Source organism: Limulus polyphemus, unplaced genomic scaffold, assembly GCF_000517525.1.
Source record: "Limulus polyphemus unplaced genomic scaffold, Limulus_polyphemus-2.1.2 Scaffold5044, whole genome shotgun sequence".
Lineage (NCBI taxonomy): Eukaryota > Metazoa > Arthropoda > Merostomata > Xiphosura > Limulidae > Limulus > Limulus polyphemus.
The window spans coordinates 7,585-25,230 of record NW_013670654.1 but is presented as its reverse complement, the minus strand read 5'-3'; the positions used below and the strand labels follow the sequence as shown (position 1 = coordinate 25,230).

Sequence of the window (17,646 nt, the reverse complement as noted above, 5' to 3'; positions counted from 1 at the left end):
TCGTGTAAAGTAGGGTATGTCAGATTATTCTAACCTTGTATATACAAAAATACATGACTATGTGGAAACATGCTGGTTCGTGAGATGTAGACTATGTCAGATTATTCTAACCTTGTATATACAAAAATACATGACTATGTGGAAACATGCTGGTCCGTGAGATATAGACTATGTCAGATTATTTTAACCTTGTATATACAAAAATACATGACTATGTGGAAACATGCTGGTCCATGAGATATAGACTGTGTCAGATTATTCAGCATGTTTCCACATAATAGTCTATATCTCACGGACCGAATAATCTGACATATATACAAGGTTAACACTCCTAACCGTGAGGGTACGGACATTTTCATCAGATTTAGAGTATGTCAGTTTCTCGTAACCTAGCAAATAACTGCACGTGAGTATTGAATACATACTTGGCCGTCTGGTGTAGCGGGTATCGTTAGTTCCATGTATCCATGAGGAATGTATGTTTGGCTGTAATTGAAACGGGGTCGTTTCAGCATTTGTCGTCGAACAGCAGAAAAGGCGCCGTCACAACCAACGATAAGGTCGGCTTGAGCAGTTGTAATTTCTTTACTTGGATACCTGAAATCAGAGACTCTCAATAACAACGAAAACAGATAACAAAAACAATGAAAAATAAATTTCAGTTTTCCTCATCGGGATTCGGTCCATGTTTTGGGCCAGGAAGGGTCCTGGTTCAGCGTAGATTTCTCCCTCCCTCTCTGGAATTATTTTGTTTGCACTGTTACTGAATCATAGGTAATAACCCATGTTACTCTGTTGTTGCATTACTTACAGTATGTTAAATTTTGTCCATGAAAAATAAATGACGAAGACGATCATTTGAATTTAAGATGGCGGTAGTTTATCGGTTCTGAATTAAATGCCTTTAAAAATGTCACTGAGCAAACCAGTGATATGAAAATTATTACTAAAATGTTAGAAATTCCAACATTTTATTATAAACTTAATAACATACGGGCTACCGTAGACTTCCCAACTTGAGAGAATGACGATCTTTGTAACAGGTGTAAAGCGTTCTGAAATGTTTGTTTCCGTTCTTATAATATAAGTGGAAGAATCGCTTACAGATCATTCTTAAAGTTGACGTCTTAATATATCTTCTAATTCTCTTGCTTTCACTTCTTACACAAATATTTATGCATAAATGTGTCTTTAATATGTTAAATATTTTACCTTTCAAAAGTCATCGACCCAGTCTCCGGATCACAGGTAACGAGCTTGTGATTAAAATGAATGTTGACGTTGGAATGTTTTTCAGCCGCTATGTGATAAAATGAAACCATAAAACATCAAACTAGATAATATATATGTTGAGTATATAATATCAATCAGAAGAATGAATAAATTAGCAACTGTTTTAAAATCTGTTTAATTTTAAAAGGAAATTAGAATATGTGGTATCCTCAGTTACACTAATTTCCCTTCGAGTAAATGGGTAGGGCCCGCAAAACTGTCGATCCGACAAATACTTTAATATGGAGTATGGGTATGTCTTTCCTTGACTCCGACTGAATTTGTTGCAAAGAAAGGGACTGAATGAAAATACACAATCAAATTCTTTATTAAACAAACACAGCCACAGTAAAAAACAAAACGCGGGCAACTATTTGCTGTATGTTTGTGAAAATGAAAAGAGAGATAGTGTGAGAGAACTTTTAATCTTACCAGTACAGTATTAGCTTCCCTATACGAAAACAAAAATAAAATGTTAAAAAGAAGAACCTAAGTTTATTCTCAAACTAAGCTGTAAAAGTCTCAAGTCTCAATAAATCTGAAAATTTCTGCAAATCATGAATAACAAGAGAGAACCTGGTGTTTACATACAAAAATAAACATAAGCAAAAACAAGATTCTCGCGGCTCACACTTTACTCACATGACTCCAGAAACTCTCGCGCATATGGACAAGGAAGCTAGAGCTATACACAGGGATACGGTTTTCCTTATATGGTGTGTCAAGGTTGTCGCGAGAACGAGACGAGTAAACAAAGCAGATTTTCTTCATCCATTCTACCCCTTACTACAGACATTACATGAGTTATCAGGAGGTTAAATATAGAGAACCACACACAAATATAACTTATCAAACCTCACCCCTTTTAAGAGTAAAATAAGTTGGATAACTACAGTTCTATGGGCGATAATAGAAGCTTTTAAAACATATATTAGAGTTAATAACCAGCTCTATACTTTACAGCTGGCTGTATATGAACAAACCTATTCCATATAATTTCGAGCTGCCCCTTCTCATTATATTCTAACAGTTATGTTTCAGAATATATTTACAGTACCTAGGACTTAAACCAGGATAAAATACAAACATAGGAAAAGGTTACTGCTTATGTAGATAAGATTAAAGGTGTAGATTTGGTGTATATGGATTTTCAGAAAGCATTTAGCAAAGTGCCACATAAAAGGGTTGAAAAATATCTCTAGAGGTGTGAGAGATCACTGAGCTAATTGGATAGAAGAATGGCTGGATGGAAAAAAGCAGAGGGTTCTTATAAATGGAATTCAGTCATATTGGATTAATGTCACAAGTGGGGTACCTCAGGACTCAGCATTAGGTCATTTGGTCTTTTTGATTTACATCAATGACAAAGATGAAGAAGGATCAATAAATGACTTAAATGTGCTGATGATATTAAGGTCTTGGGTGTTGCTAGCTGTGAAGAGGGTGCTGCTGCTTGACAAAAGGATATAGATCATTTAGTCAGTTGGGTGAATAAATGGCAAATTGGATTTAGTTATTATAAATACAAGATAATGCATGTGGGTTATCATAATGTGAATTATAAGTAAAATTTGGATGGGAATAGCCTTACCAGTGTATTAACTTTAATACTGTCAAATACTTTCTGAAAATCCTGATACATCAAATCTACATCCTTACCATTATCTACATAAACAGTAACCATTTCAAAGAATGTCAAAATATTTGTAAGGCAAGATTTTCTCTCAGTGAAACCATGTTGACTATCCAATAAAATTTGAATTTTTGTTAAATGACTTAGCAAAGCATCCTTTATCAAACATTCCAAAACTTTTCCCACAATTGATGTAAGATTAATGGGTCTATAATTACTGGGTGATAATATAGTGTAACAAGTAATTATTGGCTTCAATGATCTGTTATCATAATGATTCCATAAAGTTAACATGAAGCTACAAAATTTTTCGAATAACTTTACATAACAAAGTGATTTGAAGGCTTACAGATAAATATTTAAGCATCTTCATCATACCTTGTCAAAAGCCACGTACTGCCTTGTTTACTCGTCAAAATAAATACGGTCAATATGGCCGCCAAACTGTGTCCCTGTGTATTACTTGTTTCACTGGCAGAAAAGACAGCAGTCTATTTTTGGACATCATGAAAATAAGTTTAATGAATATATATCCAGGGCAACCAGGCTATTCCTAGTTATAAACCACCAACAAATAATAATCAAAAGTTACTCAGGTACCTATCAATAAATTTAAATAACTCATCTCTGCCTTAGTAAAAACACTTGCCCAATAATACACCTAGACACACTGACCAAAACAATTTTAAATGAAACAAATACATTTAAGAAAGATCTATCCTCTTAAGAAGGTGATAGCTAACACAATACTCGTACAAGAAAACAAGAAACTTATTTTAATACAAAGATTACCTTCTTCCTTTGTGAGGGGGGGTAGCTAACAATAACATGCAAAGCAATACTAAAATACGTTTGAGCATAAACCAATACATAAAAACGAAATTCTGCTAACGCACAAATACCTAAATAAGATACAAAAATAAAAACAACAAGTCCTTTAACTCGCAAGTAGATAAAATACACGAAGAAATATCCCTTCTAATGTGGATAAACTTATATCAAAATAAGAACAACAAAAAAAGCTTCAGCATAATGAAACTACGTAAACGTTTTCAAGCAGAATTAAATTCAAAATTTACTAAATTTGCTAAGTCAAAATATAAAAGAAAACTAGTTATTTTTAAAATCACTTAAAACATTTAAATCTATATTAAAGCAACCTTTATAAACCAATCCGCAAACACCCTTTTACAGAAAAACGAAACATCAGTCAATACACATTTGGTCTGACTGGATTCTCAGTTGTGGCTAACCTGATGGGCTGCAGTGTCAACTGAAAAATGTTGGGCTTCTTGGCTTTGGTCACTGCATACATGTCAGATATATCAACCAGCAATGCACCTCCATTCCTCGGTTCTGCTGAGAAGAGGTGAGGCCAGCACCTGTAGTGACTGGAAGTGTGGGATACTCCATTACATCCCGAAAATAACCAAAACTAAAACTCTCACCATAGTTTTCATTTGTTGCACAATTTATTGGGTCTTGATACAACATACAGAGAATAGTGGGTTGCAATTGGTTAGTTAGATAGTCAGAATGGTTAATAACTTGATTGAAATAGAAAACTTTGATCAGTCAGAAAAGTATAGTCAAAAGAATAGGTTAAAGTTGCAACAGTCCAGTTGCAGAAATATTCTGCACTAAAGTACTTCTTAGGAGCAGGATGCTAAAATTTTGGTCTGCGGTCAAGTGCCATGTCTACAGAGATGTCTTGCCTGTTCAATACGATCCTACTACCTGTGGAAAGCTCAGTAAACACAGGATTCCTCAGATCTCGTCCTTGATTTCGGAATTCTAGATGAACACTCCAAGATCACCATTTCTTCCATTACCATTTGTTTTCACACTAAAACAGTCCAGGTCCAGAAGGAAAGAAATGAATGGCGAAGCTGCATAGTTAGGTACCCACACTAGTAATCAAAATAGGGTGAACATCACTCTCACTCGACTCCTTGCAGATACAAGCATGACACACAGAAGAGCAATTGCAATGTCATACCAAGAAGGCATTTTTCTCGCTTCCGGTAAAACGTCTACAATTTGTATCTTTATGCATTACAACTGCACCTTGAAGAGAAATAATGTTAAGAAAATATTCATAAAATACTCCTTGAATTATTTCAGTTTCACACATGTCTCCATACATATATTGCAATATACATATTTATAAATTTCTGCACATCGTCACACCCCGCTGGGATTTACGATGCTAAAATCAGGGGTTCGATTTACTTCAGATAGCCCGAAGTGGCTTTGTTACAAGAAAAAGACACGCACATCATCACATACACTAGTAGCTGTGAAAAGACTGCCTCAGGTTTGTGTGCCATTACCATGGTAACTGTCTCGAGCTATATCCATGAACTGTACATTAATATTCATGGTTCAGCAACGTGCCACATCTGCGAGTAATGCAACTCAACAATCTTTTATAGGCATCACAAAATAAACATTTAACAGTATAATCTAGCTTAAATTAGACTTTTACAGCTAATAATATCGTCGCCAGAATTAATATTTCTTTTGTCACTACCTTGTATATCAATACATTCTTTCAACAAATTTAGTTAAAAACAGCTATCCACATTAAACATGTTTTTACTGTCAAGTATGGCCTCCAACTGCTGACCATCGGGATATTGTATTGCTTTACATAAGTCGATTCACTCACTTCAGTTGGCAACACGTAAAAGTAAATAGAGGCAAAGTCAATGTGTTAAGATTCAATCTTCTTTGACCAATCTTCTTTGCAGGTAAAAAAACATAACTCCTTCACTACACATAGAGGAGTTAAACACATTTAAGTGTATTGGTGAGAATATATTTAGCACTCTATGGTTTATTCCACTCGACTAAGTGTGAAACCGACTTTCACAAAGTGTCAGACAATCGTTTTGCTGTTTAAAATCACTCCATAACTCAGGAAGAGAGAGTTGAAATGCTTTATTGACAGAGATTTTGAACTCCTTGTAAACATATCCAGTAGTGCAAACTGTTGACATTCTAGGCATTACATCTACTGGCGACAGACATCTTAAGATGTGATAATCAAGTGGTAGTCACAAAATTACACCAAATAATATCACAAAAACCTTTCAGTCATTGATTTCTTCCCCAAACAAATGGCATAGTTACTGTGGCTTATTGGTAATCACCAATGTTGTCCATATATTTTGTTGCACCACTCGATATCTTGGAAACCAAGGGTTGCAACACCCTTTCAGTCATTGGTTTCTTGACCAACAGATAGTTTTAGCTATTGATATGGTAGTTGATCCTAGCCAATCATTGGAACATTCTGGCACTTATTCGGGACTTGCTCATTTAAAAAGTACTCTTAGCATCTCCCTTCTCATCAGCCGAGCTGAGATGCTCCAAAAACAGTTTCTCTGCCATATTCTGACTCACTGGTACCAATTCCAATTCCTAGGCAAACCAAGAAACGAGCGGTTCTTCTGTAACATAAGATTGTGAGTTGTCAATGTACTGTACTCACTTGTATTTGCTATACGAATGCTAGATTCAATGGATCGACTTGTGAGAGTATTAGGTGTGGACTTATCAAACTGGAATGAAGCTGCTTCCAGGCCACTGGCACGTAACAAAGCCATGTCCATTCGTCATGCTGAAAGGTTCTTACTTTGACTGTTTTGTCATGTCTTTTGCCATATGGTGACCTTTCTTAGGTTTTGGTACAAAAATCATGTACATTGGCCAACATATATCTCAGGTACATCACATATGCACATGGACATCGTGGAACATTTGCTCTAAACGGTGAACAGTACATAACATCTACAGGAAGCATAATTTCCAACCCAAATATAAACATTCATCTCAATGAGTTTGACCGAAATTAACATACTTTGTAACAATGTACATGACATTCTGTATTACCCACTCTACCAAATCTGGCTGGCACTGGTTGAAATCTTAACCACACAGAACACTTTACATATCTCAGAAAATAACTTTGGGAGCATTGGAACTGGCTGTCTATTGGTTTGCCAACACATCCGCAATAGATTCTACTGGATTGTCGATCAATAGATATGTCTTAGCTCACTTAGTAAGGTGATTAATAAAGACCAGTGCATGTTGATAACTTGGTTCTTTTTTGGGGAGGGGAATGACTATAAACAGGGTATTCTCAAGAGAAGAGAACCAATTATTCTTTACTGAATTTTAACCTTGGCCATATTTCCTCTGGGCAGCATACATTGTACAGTGCTTATACCAGGGTTGTATGTCAGGATTCAAACATAGTAAGTAGAACTGTCTCATGCCATCACACACCTGCAACTGCTCGTAGAAGTGCTAGAGGCTGGATGTGGATGTATCACATTTTTTAACCTGTGCTGTTCATGTATTATGACAAGGAGCACTCATTATAGTTCTGAGTCCTTCAATTGCTCTTCCTGGAGCTGCCGAGGTGAGATTGTTGTTATCTAGTCATTATTAGAATTGTTTGTGGCATGATTCTGTTGTCATACTAAGTGTTGTCATAGCTGAAATGGCTTTACATTCTGTGATCATGACAACACTGCCTCGATTCCACTAGCATTCATATGTTCACAGCAATAGAAATACATTGGTGTGCATCATGGCAGAAGTCAACACAGAACGTGCTCATGTCATCCTTATTTCTGATAATTACCACTTGTGTTGACCATGCACTCTTTAGGGGCTGTATAACTTTGTTCCTTAAAACAAATAACAATCATACGCCATTCATTATTACTACAAATAATTAAACATTCCAAATAAATTATCTGTTATATCTCTGCACTGGCTACATACAGTGATTGTTTAACAGGATGCGCCTCCTTTGCATGCGTGTGAGAGCTTATGATATTATTCTACCAAATTGATTGTCTGCTCTCACAAATAAATTGAGAAATTTACTAACAGGTCACTGAGACTGTGCTACTGGGATGAGTCTAGACTGCCTGCACAATCCTCAGTCAGTGACCTCAGATGCATTCACAGCTGAGTATTCAATTTTGAGGACAGGGCGTGAAGCGAGTAACACAAGCATCACCACCAGCAAACCTTTACTCTGACTATCATTCCAATGAGTATTCAGTAGGGAGCTGGATTACTAATTGCTCATCACTTTGGAACAACACCAGGACTTCAACCCTTGATAAACAGATAACTGTCTGTGCTAATGCTGCTTGTTTTCTGGACATGAAAGTGTGTTTTTGGAGCTGGCTCAACAAGGTGTCAGTGCACTAATGTTTGTCTGTAGCAAACCATGGTACAACAGTCCTTCACTCGACTGTGTATCTTTACAGACATATATTAAGCTCCATCTAACCCTAAATGGGCTGGGCTGACCTTCGCACCCTTTAGAACAAGTGTCTGCTATACTTCCTTCAGTCAGTGGCCAGACTTGACTCGAACTCCATTAATTTTTTAGAGGCGAGACAACAGCAGCTATGGCTTGTGGCTTTCCCCTACCCCCACTGTAGCTGCCATGCAGTCACTAATTTCGGGTTGTTTAATCTATCTTGCTGCCCAGATATGTGCAATTCACATGAAAGTGCCCCTGCAGTCCACAACCAAAACAGAGGCTCTGGTTCTCCCTTCTATAGCAACGTTTGAATGGAGATATAATTGGCATTGGCTATGGCACACGCATCATAGAGGGGGGGGGGGATAGGCTAATTCTGTCCACTTGCTGGAAACCAACCTTTCTTTGCTGCACCGCCAGGATGTGTCGGGTGCAAAGTTCGAGTAAGAAAAAACGCATTGGCTCGAACAAGACGGTCTGCATCGGGAGTTTCTATGACAACTGTTGCTGTTAGCTTTCTCCTCTTCTCTGATTTGTATGAGGTTTCCACCTAGAATCGCACTGCCTTACCAAGAGAACCAAATTCTCCGAGGGGCCCCATATCTGAGCCCCAAACTTCACCTGATGGACGGCTGGTTTTCCACCGAGTCAAAATGTTGCCACAGTTCTGCCACGACTGTATTCCAGTTTCAAAGCTGCACCACCATGAAATGTTGGGTGACATCAGGGCCAGACTATCAAAGCTGAGGATCAGTCATCATAACTCACCACTGAAAAGTAGCAACTACTGAAAATATAATCTAATAAAAAACAATAGCACTTATATAATTTATAAAGTAACAATCAACAAAATTACTTCTGAAGATCGAATCTAACAGGCAACAACAGAATTTACCAAAAGCCATAATTTATCAGTAAAGAAAAACAATTCTGAATGTATAGCCTACCAGAAAAAAAAAAGCAAAACGATTGCCCAATTACAGCCTCCAAGTGAACAATGGTTACTGCCATAACAGTCATTAATGACACTTACTAAAGCTATATCCTTCCAGTTAACAATAGTAGTTAATAAAGCATTCAACAAAAGCATTTCCTAATGGATAACATAATAATAATCAATAGTACTTATCGAAGCTATAACTTACTAGTTAAAACAAGCATTTACTGAAGATATGACATACCATTGAAGATCAACACTTAATGAAACCATAAAACAGCTTACTGAAGCTATAACCTATCAGTAAACAATATTACCTATCGAAATTGTTATCTACTAGTTCATAAAAGTACTTCCACAGGTAAAAATTAACAGTTAAAAAAGGCCTTTTCGAAGGACCAATGTTTCATTAAATAATAGCCTTTTTTCAACCATAAGTTATCAGCAAAAATATCACCTACCGAAGATATTATTTACTAGTCCACAAATGCACTTATAAAGGTTTAATTCAACAGTCTATATTGTTAGCATTTCTGAGGAAAAAATCTACCAGTTAATATAATCGTTCCGAAGGTATAACTTAACAGTCAGCAACAGAACCCACCGAAACTATAACCTTCCAGTGAAAAGAATGTTGCTGTTTAACAATTGTACTTATCGAAATTATAACATACTAATGAAAAATAGCACCTACTAAAGCTTTACCCTTTTATTCAACAACAGTACTGACCAAAGCTATAACCAACTAGTCAATAAAAGTAATTCCGAATGTATAACTTAACAGTCAACAATATAACTTACCAAGCTATAACCTTTCAGTCAATTGATCTAACAGTCAACAATGGAACTTACCAAAGATATAAATTCCTAGTCAACAAAAGCACTTTCGAAGATATAGCACAACAGTCAACAATAAAACTTACTGTTGCTATTATCTATGACTCAAAAAAGCATTTCTGAAGCTATAACATACCAGTCAACATTAGCACTCTTGAAATAAGAAATCTACCACTTAACCATGACACATATTGAAGCTATAATTTACCAGTCAGCAAAGTACTTTGGAAGATATATCCTCCTAGACAACAAAAACACATCTGAAGATATAACCTAAAAGTCAACATTAATAGTTACAAAAGATGTAACATACAAAATTACAAAAGTATTTTCGAAGGTTTACTCTACTAGTTAACAGTAGTATTTCCAACATTATACTTTATCAGTCTTCCAAACTACTTTTGAAGGTATAACACATGAGCGCTTTCAAAGGAATGACTAGCAGTAAACAAAAACATTTTCAGGGTTATAATTTAGCACTTGCCGAATCTATAACGTACCACCCAACAGAAAAAAAAAATTAAAGTTATAAATTACCAATAAATAATAGCTCCTCCGAAGCTATAATCTACCAGTCAATAATACTAATAGCGTTTCCTAAAGTACAGCCTGTAACACTGAACAATAGCACTAGCAGAAGGATAATAAATAATATACCAGCCAGCAAAAACACTAGAGAAGATTAACCAACCAGTTGAAAATAGCGTTTCTTAAGGCATGCATATAAGTCATGGACAGGCTTTATCAAGGCTATACTCTAACGGACAACATTAATATTTCTGAAGCTATAATCTATTAGTAAGCAATATCATTTATTGACTATATATTATTTAACACTGAACAATAGCATTTATTTAAATTATATGCTGAGTGTTACAACAGCACTTTTCAATGCTATAATATAATAGTCAACAATGAAAATTCCCGAAGCTATAATCTGAGGTTTAACATTACAACTTCCCAACACTTTGATTTAACAGCAGTATTCAAACACGTCAGAACTAATCTGTCTTCAACGCTTTCAATTACTTCTGATTATTTAGCAAAAAAATAAAAGTAAAAATCTCAATCGAAAAGACTGAATTATCTACCATGTTCGCTTATTTTCTAGGTAATCTTAACAAATATTTCCTTGTTTGCTTTGTGTCTGAACGAATTTGTCGAGTTTTGTGTGTTTCATTTTTATTATTGAATGAAGTTTGCACGAATTATTTAAAAATACATATCGAAGGAAGGTCATTTATAAAAGCAAAAAAATTAACAGTTATGAGTAGGGCTCGTTCACGTATGTTAACGAGGTGGAAAAGATCTTTTAATGGCGAACCGGAGGGGGGGGGGCGACATGCATGTAAAAAAAGATACATGAGAAAAGTTTGTCAATAAGTATATCCATAATAAATATCTGAAAGCTTTAAATGTTTAAACTGTTTTCATGATATATCGGAACAAGGCACTCTTCTTCACCAAAACCAGTACTGAGTACTACGTATGGCTAGTGTAATGAAACGTTAGCCATTACAACATATACGGGGTACTACATATGTCTAGTGTTGAAATATTGGCTACTAGAACCGTTAATGGGCACTACATATGTCTAGTCCGTTGAAACGTTAGCCAGAAGAACCAATACTGTGTACTGCGTATGTCTAGTGTTGAAATATTGGCTACTAGAATCGTTAATGGGCACTACATATGTCTAGTCTGTTGAAACGTTGGCCAGAAGAACCAATACTGTGTACTGCGTATGTGTACAGTGTAGGGTGTTGAAACGTTGGCCACTAGAACCAGTAATGGGCACTACGTATGTCTAGTGTATTGAAATGTAGAACCAATATCAATACTGCGTACTTCGTATGTCTATATATTGAAACGTCGTACACTCGTAATTAGTATTGAACAACGTATATCTATCTCTATTGCCGCAAAAACAAAAGAAAAGCGAACAGCACTACGAAACTTTTTGCACGGAACCAATACCAGGCAGGATTTATCGCTAGTTTGGCGAAATGTCGTATATTATACCTAACTCTAGGTGAGGCTTATTTTCCTTGTGACGAAATGTCTTACACTAGAACCAGTATTAGAAAGTTTGTGTATCAATGTGACGAAACGTTAGCCAATAAATCCTGTATTCAAAAGTACGTGTGTCTAATAGTAATATCCCGAAACTTCGTATACTTCAATCAGTATTGCCAGTTTGTTCAGTATCGCAAAATACGTATGTCAAATGTGGTGAAATGCCGTATATAGAACCAATAATGGTAAATAATTATCACCCTTATGTTGAAACGTCTGATACCACAACTAATACTTTTCAGTGTTTACCCACGTTTTGGTTAAATCTGGTATAATTTAGCAAACATTGGGCTATAATTTGAGGCGTAGGTTACACTATGTACTCTTAAAGGCTTTAACCGTGGATTATTCTGATTAAAATAACCCTCAAATTTCTGTGAGTTTACCAAGTCGAAGCTTTTCTCCTATTCTATTAAGTAAGATTTATAATCAAATAATTATAGACCTTAATAGCCACTATAAATTATCTAAATCACAGATAATTTATGTAAATTGTAAGCCTATTTCAGTATTTGAATTTAAACCAAATTGTACCTCCGTATGTAAAAATTATTGAACAAAAGTGATATGCCATTTAAACCAGAAAAAATAATGACTAACCTTTCCACGATTTTATCAATTTCCAGTTATTTGAATATAACTTTAAAAATAATTTATATATCCTGTTTCATTAGAAGTCTTTAAATAAATATTTTTTCTCAACAGTAAAGACACTTAGTTAAATAAACTTACCTGACAATAAAACTTCATTCAAAAACCGACGTCCAACTGAAAATATGCACTACAATTGTATGAAAAATAAAATATATCAGTAATATAACAGTTGTTTACTATCACAGATTTCTTGAAAAGAATCATAATAATATACTTATATATATATATATATATATATATATATATATTGAAGTACAAAAAGCATTCATACAAACTCAGCGAAGTCTCCGTTGCTCAAGTAAGTATAAATAAATACAAACATACATGTGGGTATTCATATTGTATGTACCATATTGTATAATATTTCATACCAATGTTCATATGGTGTGTTTTTCAGTTGATTGATTCGTACGGAACAGCTCATAACCAAATACTGTTTGGACAAGGCGTACTTCAAGGCCGTCAGTCTGCTACATTTAGTGTTTCCCAAAATGGGGGCTGCGGCCCCACTGGGGGTCGTGAAGCTTTTTCTGGGGGGGGGGCAAAAATGAGCAGAAAACAAAGATGCTGAATTAATTTTAATTTTAAATAAACAATAAACCGATAGAAATTATGTTTAATTAATTAAATGATACAGTGTGTCAAAAGGAGAAGTTATTGTTTTTACCACAGCACTACAACCACCATGCTAAAGTAGTGGGATGGGGAGGGGAGATTTTAAAATCACATTTTAAGGCATTTTTGTAGGTCGAGGGGGTCTCAAACCTTTTTATTCACATCAAGGGAGACTCAGAATAAAAGCGTTTGGGAACCACTGTGCTATAACAATAACCCTCAAATCCTACTATTCGATCAGCTAAGAATAGACAAAGAGTTGACAGTGGGTGCTGTTGATCTGTCTGAAAAATTCTAACGCTAAACACTGGGTTTCGATACCCGCGATAGGCACAGTACCGGTAACCCACTGTGTAGCTTTGTGCTTAACTACAAGCAAATGAAATACGCAGGTAGCCTTTGTGTAAATTTGTTCGAAATTCTAAAAGGAACAAACCAAACACATTGTACGATCCTAATTAGGAGATTTTCATTTTTGACACCTCAATAGAAGTTATCGGATGTAGACTTTCTTTAGGTATGAACTACTTACTCGATTGTTTATCTTCTGTCTATTCTACAGGTTCTCTTCAGGTATATAGTGCCTGATTCTTCATCACCTATATATTGTAGCGGTTTTCTTCAGGTATCCAGTGCTTGCTTCTTCATCTTCTATCGATTGTGGACATTTCCTTCAGGCATAAACCGCTTGATTTTTCATATTCTATTGATTTTGGAGGTTTTTTCAGACATGAACTTCCAACAGTTTCATCTTCCAGGACTACCAATGTGGCTCATTTTTTTAAAGATTATTCTGAAGCATCAGCTGCCTATGGTTTTTTACCTTCTACGGCTATTGCAGAGTTTTGCTACATACACCAATTGTTTGGAATATCAACATTTTTTTTCTATCTAGAATGTTTTCTACAGGCATAATGGCCAGATATTCTATTGTTTAATGTTTTATTTCGACAATCAATAGGATTTTTTCTATTGTAGAGGTTTTCTATAGGCCTGGTGATTAGGGCGCTCGTCTCAAAATATGTGGGTCGCGGGTTCGAATCCCCGTCACCAAACATTCTCGCCCTTTCAACAGTGGGGGAGTTATAATGTGACGATCAACCCAACTATTTGTTGATAAAAGAGTAGCCCAAGAGTTGGCGGTGAGTGGTGATGATTAGCCTTCTCCCTAGTCTATCACAGCTAAATTAGGAACGGCTAACGCAGATAGCCCTGGAGTAGCTTTGTGCGAAATTCAAAACACATAAAAAAAACAGGCTATATTCATAAAATCAAAAAAGAAAAGCAAAGAGCCCCCAAAATTATACCTCTACGGAACTCTTCTTCAGGTAGCCACATCAGCCAAATTCTTGGGTCTAACCTACGATTCTAAACTAGATTGAACTAAGCATATAAATGAAACTAGAAACAAAATCTGGCAATGAGCGAATTATGTACGACGTCTGACTGGCAACAACAGGGGCATTACAATTGAATACATACTTGAAATAATATAAAACAAACATACGTCCAGTGGTAGAGTATGCCTGCCAGCATGATTAAATGTAACCAAAGCATGCATACAAAAGATACAGACAAAATAGAAAATCCAATAATCACTAAAGCATACATAGATCCTAGATACACAAACACAACCTTCACAATAACACAAACATCCCCATGTTGTCAAACACTTCAAAATAGACCAATACATTACTTCATTACATCATTAAAAACGCTGAAAAACTTTATCATAAATGACGAAAATAAACCTAAGCACCTCTCACCACTAAATCTAGTACATTCTTCAAGTAACCTATGACCACCTACTACTGAGCAAGCCGGTAGCTAGATATAGTGTTAATTTTATCTTAAAAAGGGTTTTTATGTGTAAAAATAAGATTAGTGCTGTATGTTTAGTTGGTATGTATGGAACTGTTTGTGTGAGTAAAACTTTACACTGACAACGAACGAAAAAATAGAAATATACACCAGACAACACGAAAAATCTACGAAGTACATTCATGGACATGCGAATGAGCTATTGTAATGCACATACAGTAGCTGCATGATGTAATAATGGGTTTTTCTACCGAAGAATTAATGTGGGCTTCATCCACGACACTCACGAACCAAATCAATAGCCAAGAAGGGAGGTAGAGGATCCAGGGTGTACCTTATCCTCCCAGGTCACTTGACCAAACAACGATCAATGAAGAAGGAAAGCCAGCGAGTAAATCAGATAATTATAGACTTATACGTCTCACAAGTTAATTATGCAAAACTTATAGAACAAACAATCACAATTATATTACATTTATGAAACTGATAAATACACTATAGGAAATACAAAAATGATTAACAAATCAGACAGACTATTGATAATTTGATTAGCCTTACAGAAACAATCACGGAGAGCTTTAACAACAATAATTAATATTTAATGCGTATTAGAAGTTTCAATATGATAATGTTGTTCATGTATTACCATTTAATTTAAGGCCAAAGGGGAAAAAACAAATAAAAAAATATAAAACGCAAGTTTAACTGTGATCAACTCTATGAAAAAAAAAGAAAGAAACTGATTGTGTGAAATTTAATATATAATGATCAATATCAGTAACCTAATATTAAGAAGCACACAATTTCTCTACCAGAGGGCAAAGAAGTTAATACTTGTACTTCCTTACTTTAAAGAAGTGTAGAGTTCTGTGTTACGAGCTCACCTGGTCACTCTTTCCGTAAGGTATAGGTCTCCGAGAGCCATCTCTGTCGTGAATCAGCCTAGCATACATAGGGATCGCATGTCTCACAATTACCTCATCCTCCAATCCCACAGCTTTCAGCGAAGAGCGTCCCCTCACCGATAAAGCTAAGTTGATACTTTTTCCTGTCACATGCTTCATACGACGAATATCTAGAAGCCAAAGCGCTAAGTTTAACCTTACTTGTTTTTTTATGTAAACTCACTAGTGTAAAACTCAAAAAGAAGAAACTGTTAGTCAAAGTATCGTCAAGACATCTAATTACTGTTGCATTAAAAATAATCAAACATTGAACAAAAATATAAGAGACTCGTGAAGAGAATTCGGAAACTATAATCTTTTTATAATATTATAATATCTAATTACAAATACAGTCACTTCTGTTAGACTGAATTTAAAGCAATAAACAACAACAAGAACAAAAAACACCTTAGTGAAAATTCAACTCAGAAAACAATGACTCGTGTAGTTAATAATATGAACAATACGTGTTGACAAAAATGTGAGCTTAATGTTTGATTAGTGTTTCTTAATCATTTACATTAATAATGGTGTAAAGTAAAAGGATACATCTCGTACAAACATTTTAGATTACTTTTATTACTTATATGGATCACCGATTCTTTACAAATGTTCGAATATATCAGACGCTCTAATAACCGACATCATTTTTGTTCATTTATACAGATGTTATTGAGACAAATTATTTGATTTGCGAACTTTTTCTACAATTTTAACTCAACTCATCTGCATCTTTTTGTACATGTATAAAAATACTAGCTGAGATACCCGGCGTTGCACGGTGAAAATTTAGATTTGAAATGTATAGATCAGTATTTTTTTCAGCAAATGATTCTGTAAGTAGACAAAAGCTGTGATGCGAGAAATAAAAAAGCATTTAATCAAACAAAGCTTTATTTGAAATTAGATCGTGTTGAGCTTGTCTTGTTCTTTGACCCTGAAGTCGTACATTATGTTGCTCCTCTGTTTCTTGCTCTCTGTAAGTTATTTGTCTTAATTTTTTGTGCTTGATGTCTGGTTTGATGTTGCTCAGAAGTTTCTTGTCGTCTATATCCAGCTTGCCTTGATGATTCTGACTGAACTCTGGCTTTGTGCTGTTCAACAGTTTCTTGCTGTTTTTGAGTAGCCTGCCTTTCAGCTTGAGCTCGAAATCTAACTTTACGTTGTTCCAAAGTCTCTTCCTGTATTTGAGCAGCCTGTCTTGCAGCTTGTGCTTGAAGTCTTTGATTGCGTTCTTCTTCTGTTTCAGCTGCTCTTTGTGCTTGCATTCTTTTAGCGGCAGAATACTTTCCATAGAAAAGGCGTTTCTTGGTTTGCATAATCACCTGTATCCCTGAACAGTAATTTGCAATTCACAAAGTTACTAAATCACTTATTAAACCACTTAGTACTATTTAAAGAAAACTGTTTTTAAAAATACTGAATTGACAGCAAGGTGATCTGAGTGTCTCCCGCCATAACGCTTTCTATGTGCAAAATGTGCTTATGTTTGTATGTTTATTACAAAAAATGGCACAATGATCATTAATTGTCAATTTCGTCATTAAATATTACACCAAAT

General features: G+C 35.4%; 1 protein-coding gene across 2 annotated transcripts in view; it reads right to left on the bottom strand.

Annotated features, from left to right (window-relative positions):
• The window catches only part of LOC106472047 (kynurenine 3-monooxygenase-like), a 36,744-nt gene that overhangs the window by 11,694 nt on the left and 7,404 nt on the right, over positions 1–17,646 (bottom strand). For both annotated transcript variants that reach the window (XM_013932674.2, XM_022400659.1), the window contains exons 3-6: positions 16,026–16,216; positions 12,784–12,832; positions 1,213–1,300; positions 426–597 (exon numbers count right to left, since the gene is read on the bottom strand). In XM_013932674.2, the coding sequence (XP_013788128.2) occupies positions 426–597; positions 1,213–1,300; positions 12,784–12,832; positions 16,026–16,205 (489 nt within the window). In that variant the 5' untranslated portion in view covers positions 16,206–16,216. The remainder of the gene's footprint in view (positions 1–425; positions 598–1,212; positions 1,301–12,783; positions 12,833–16,025; positions 16,217–17,646) is intronic.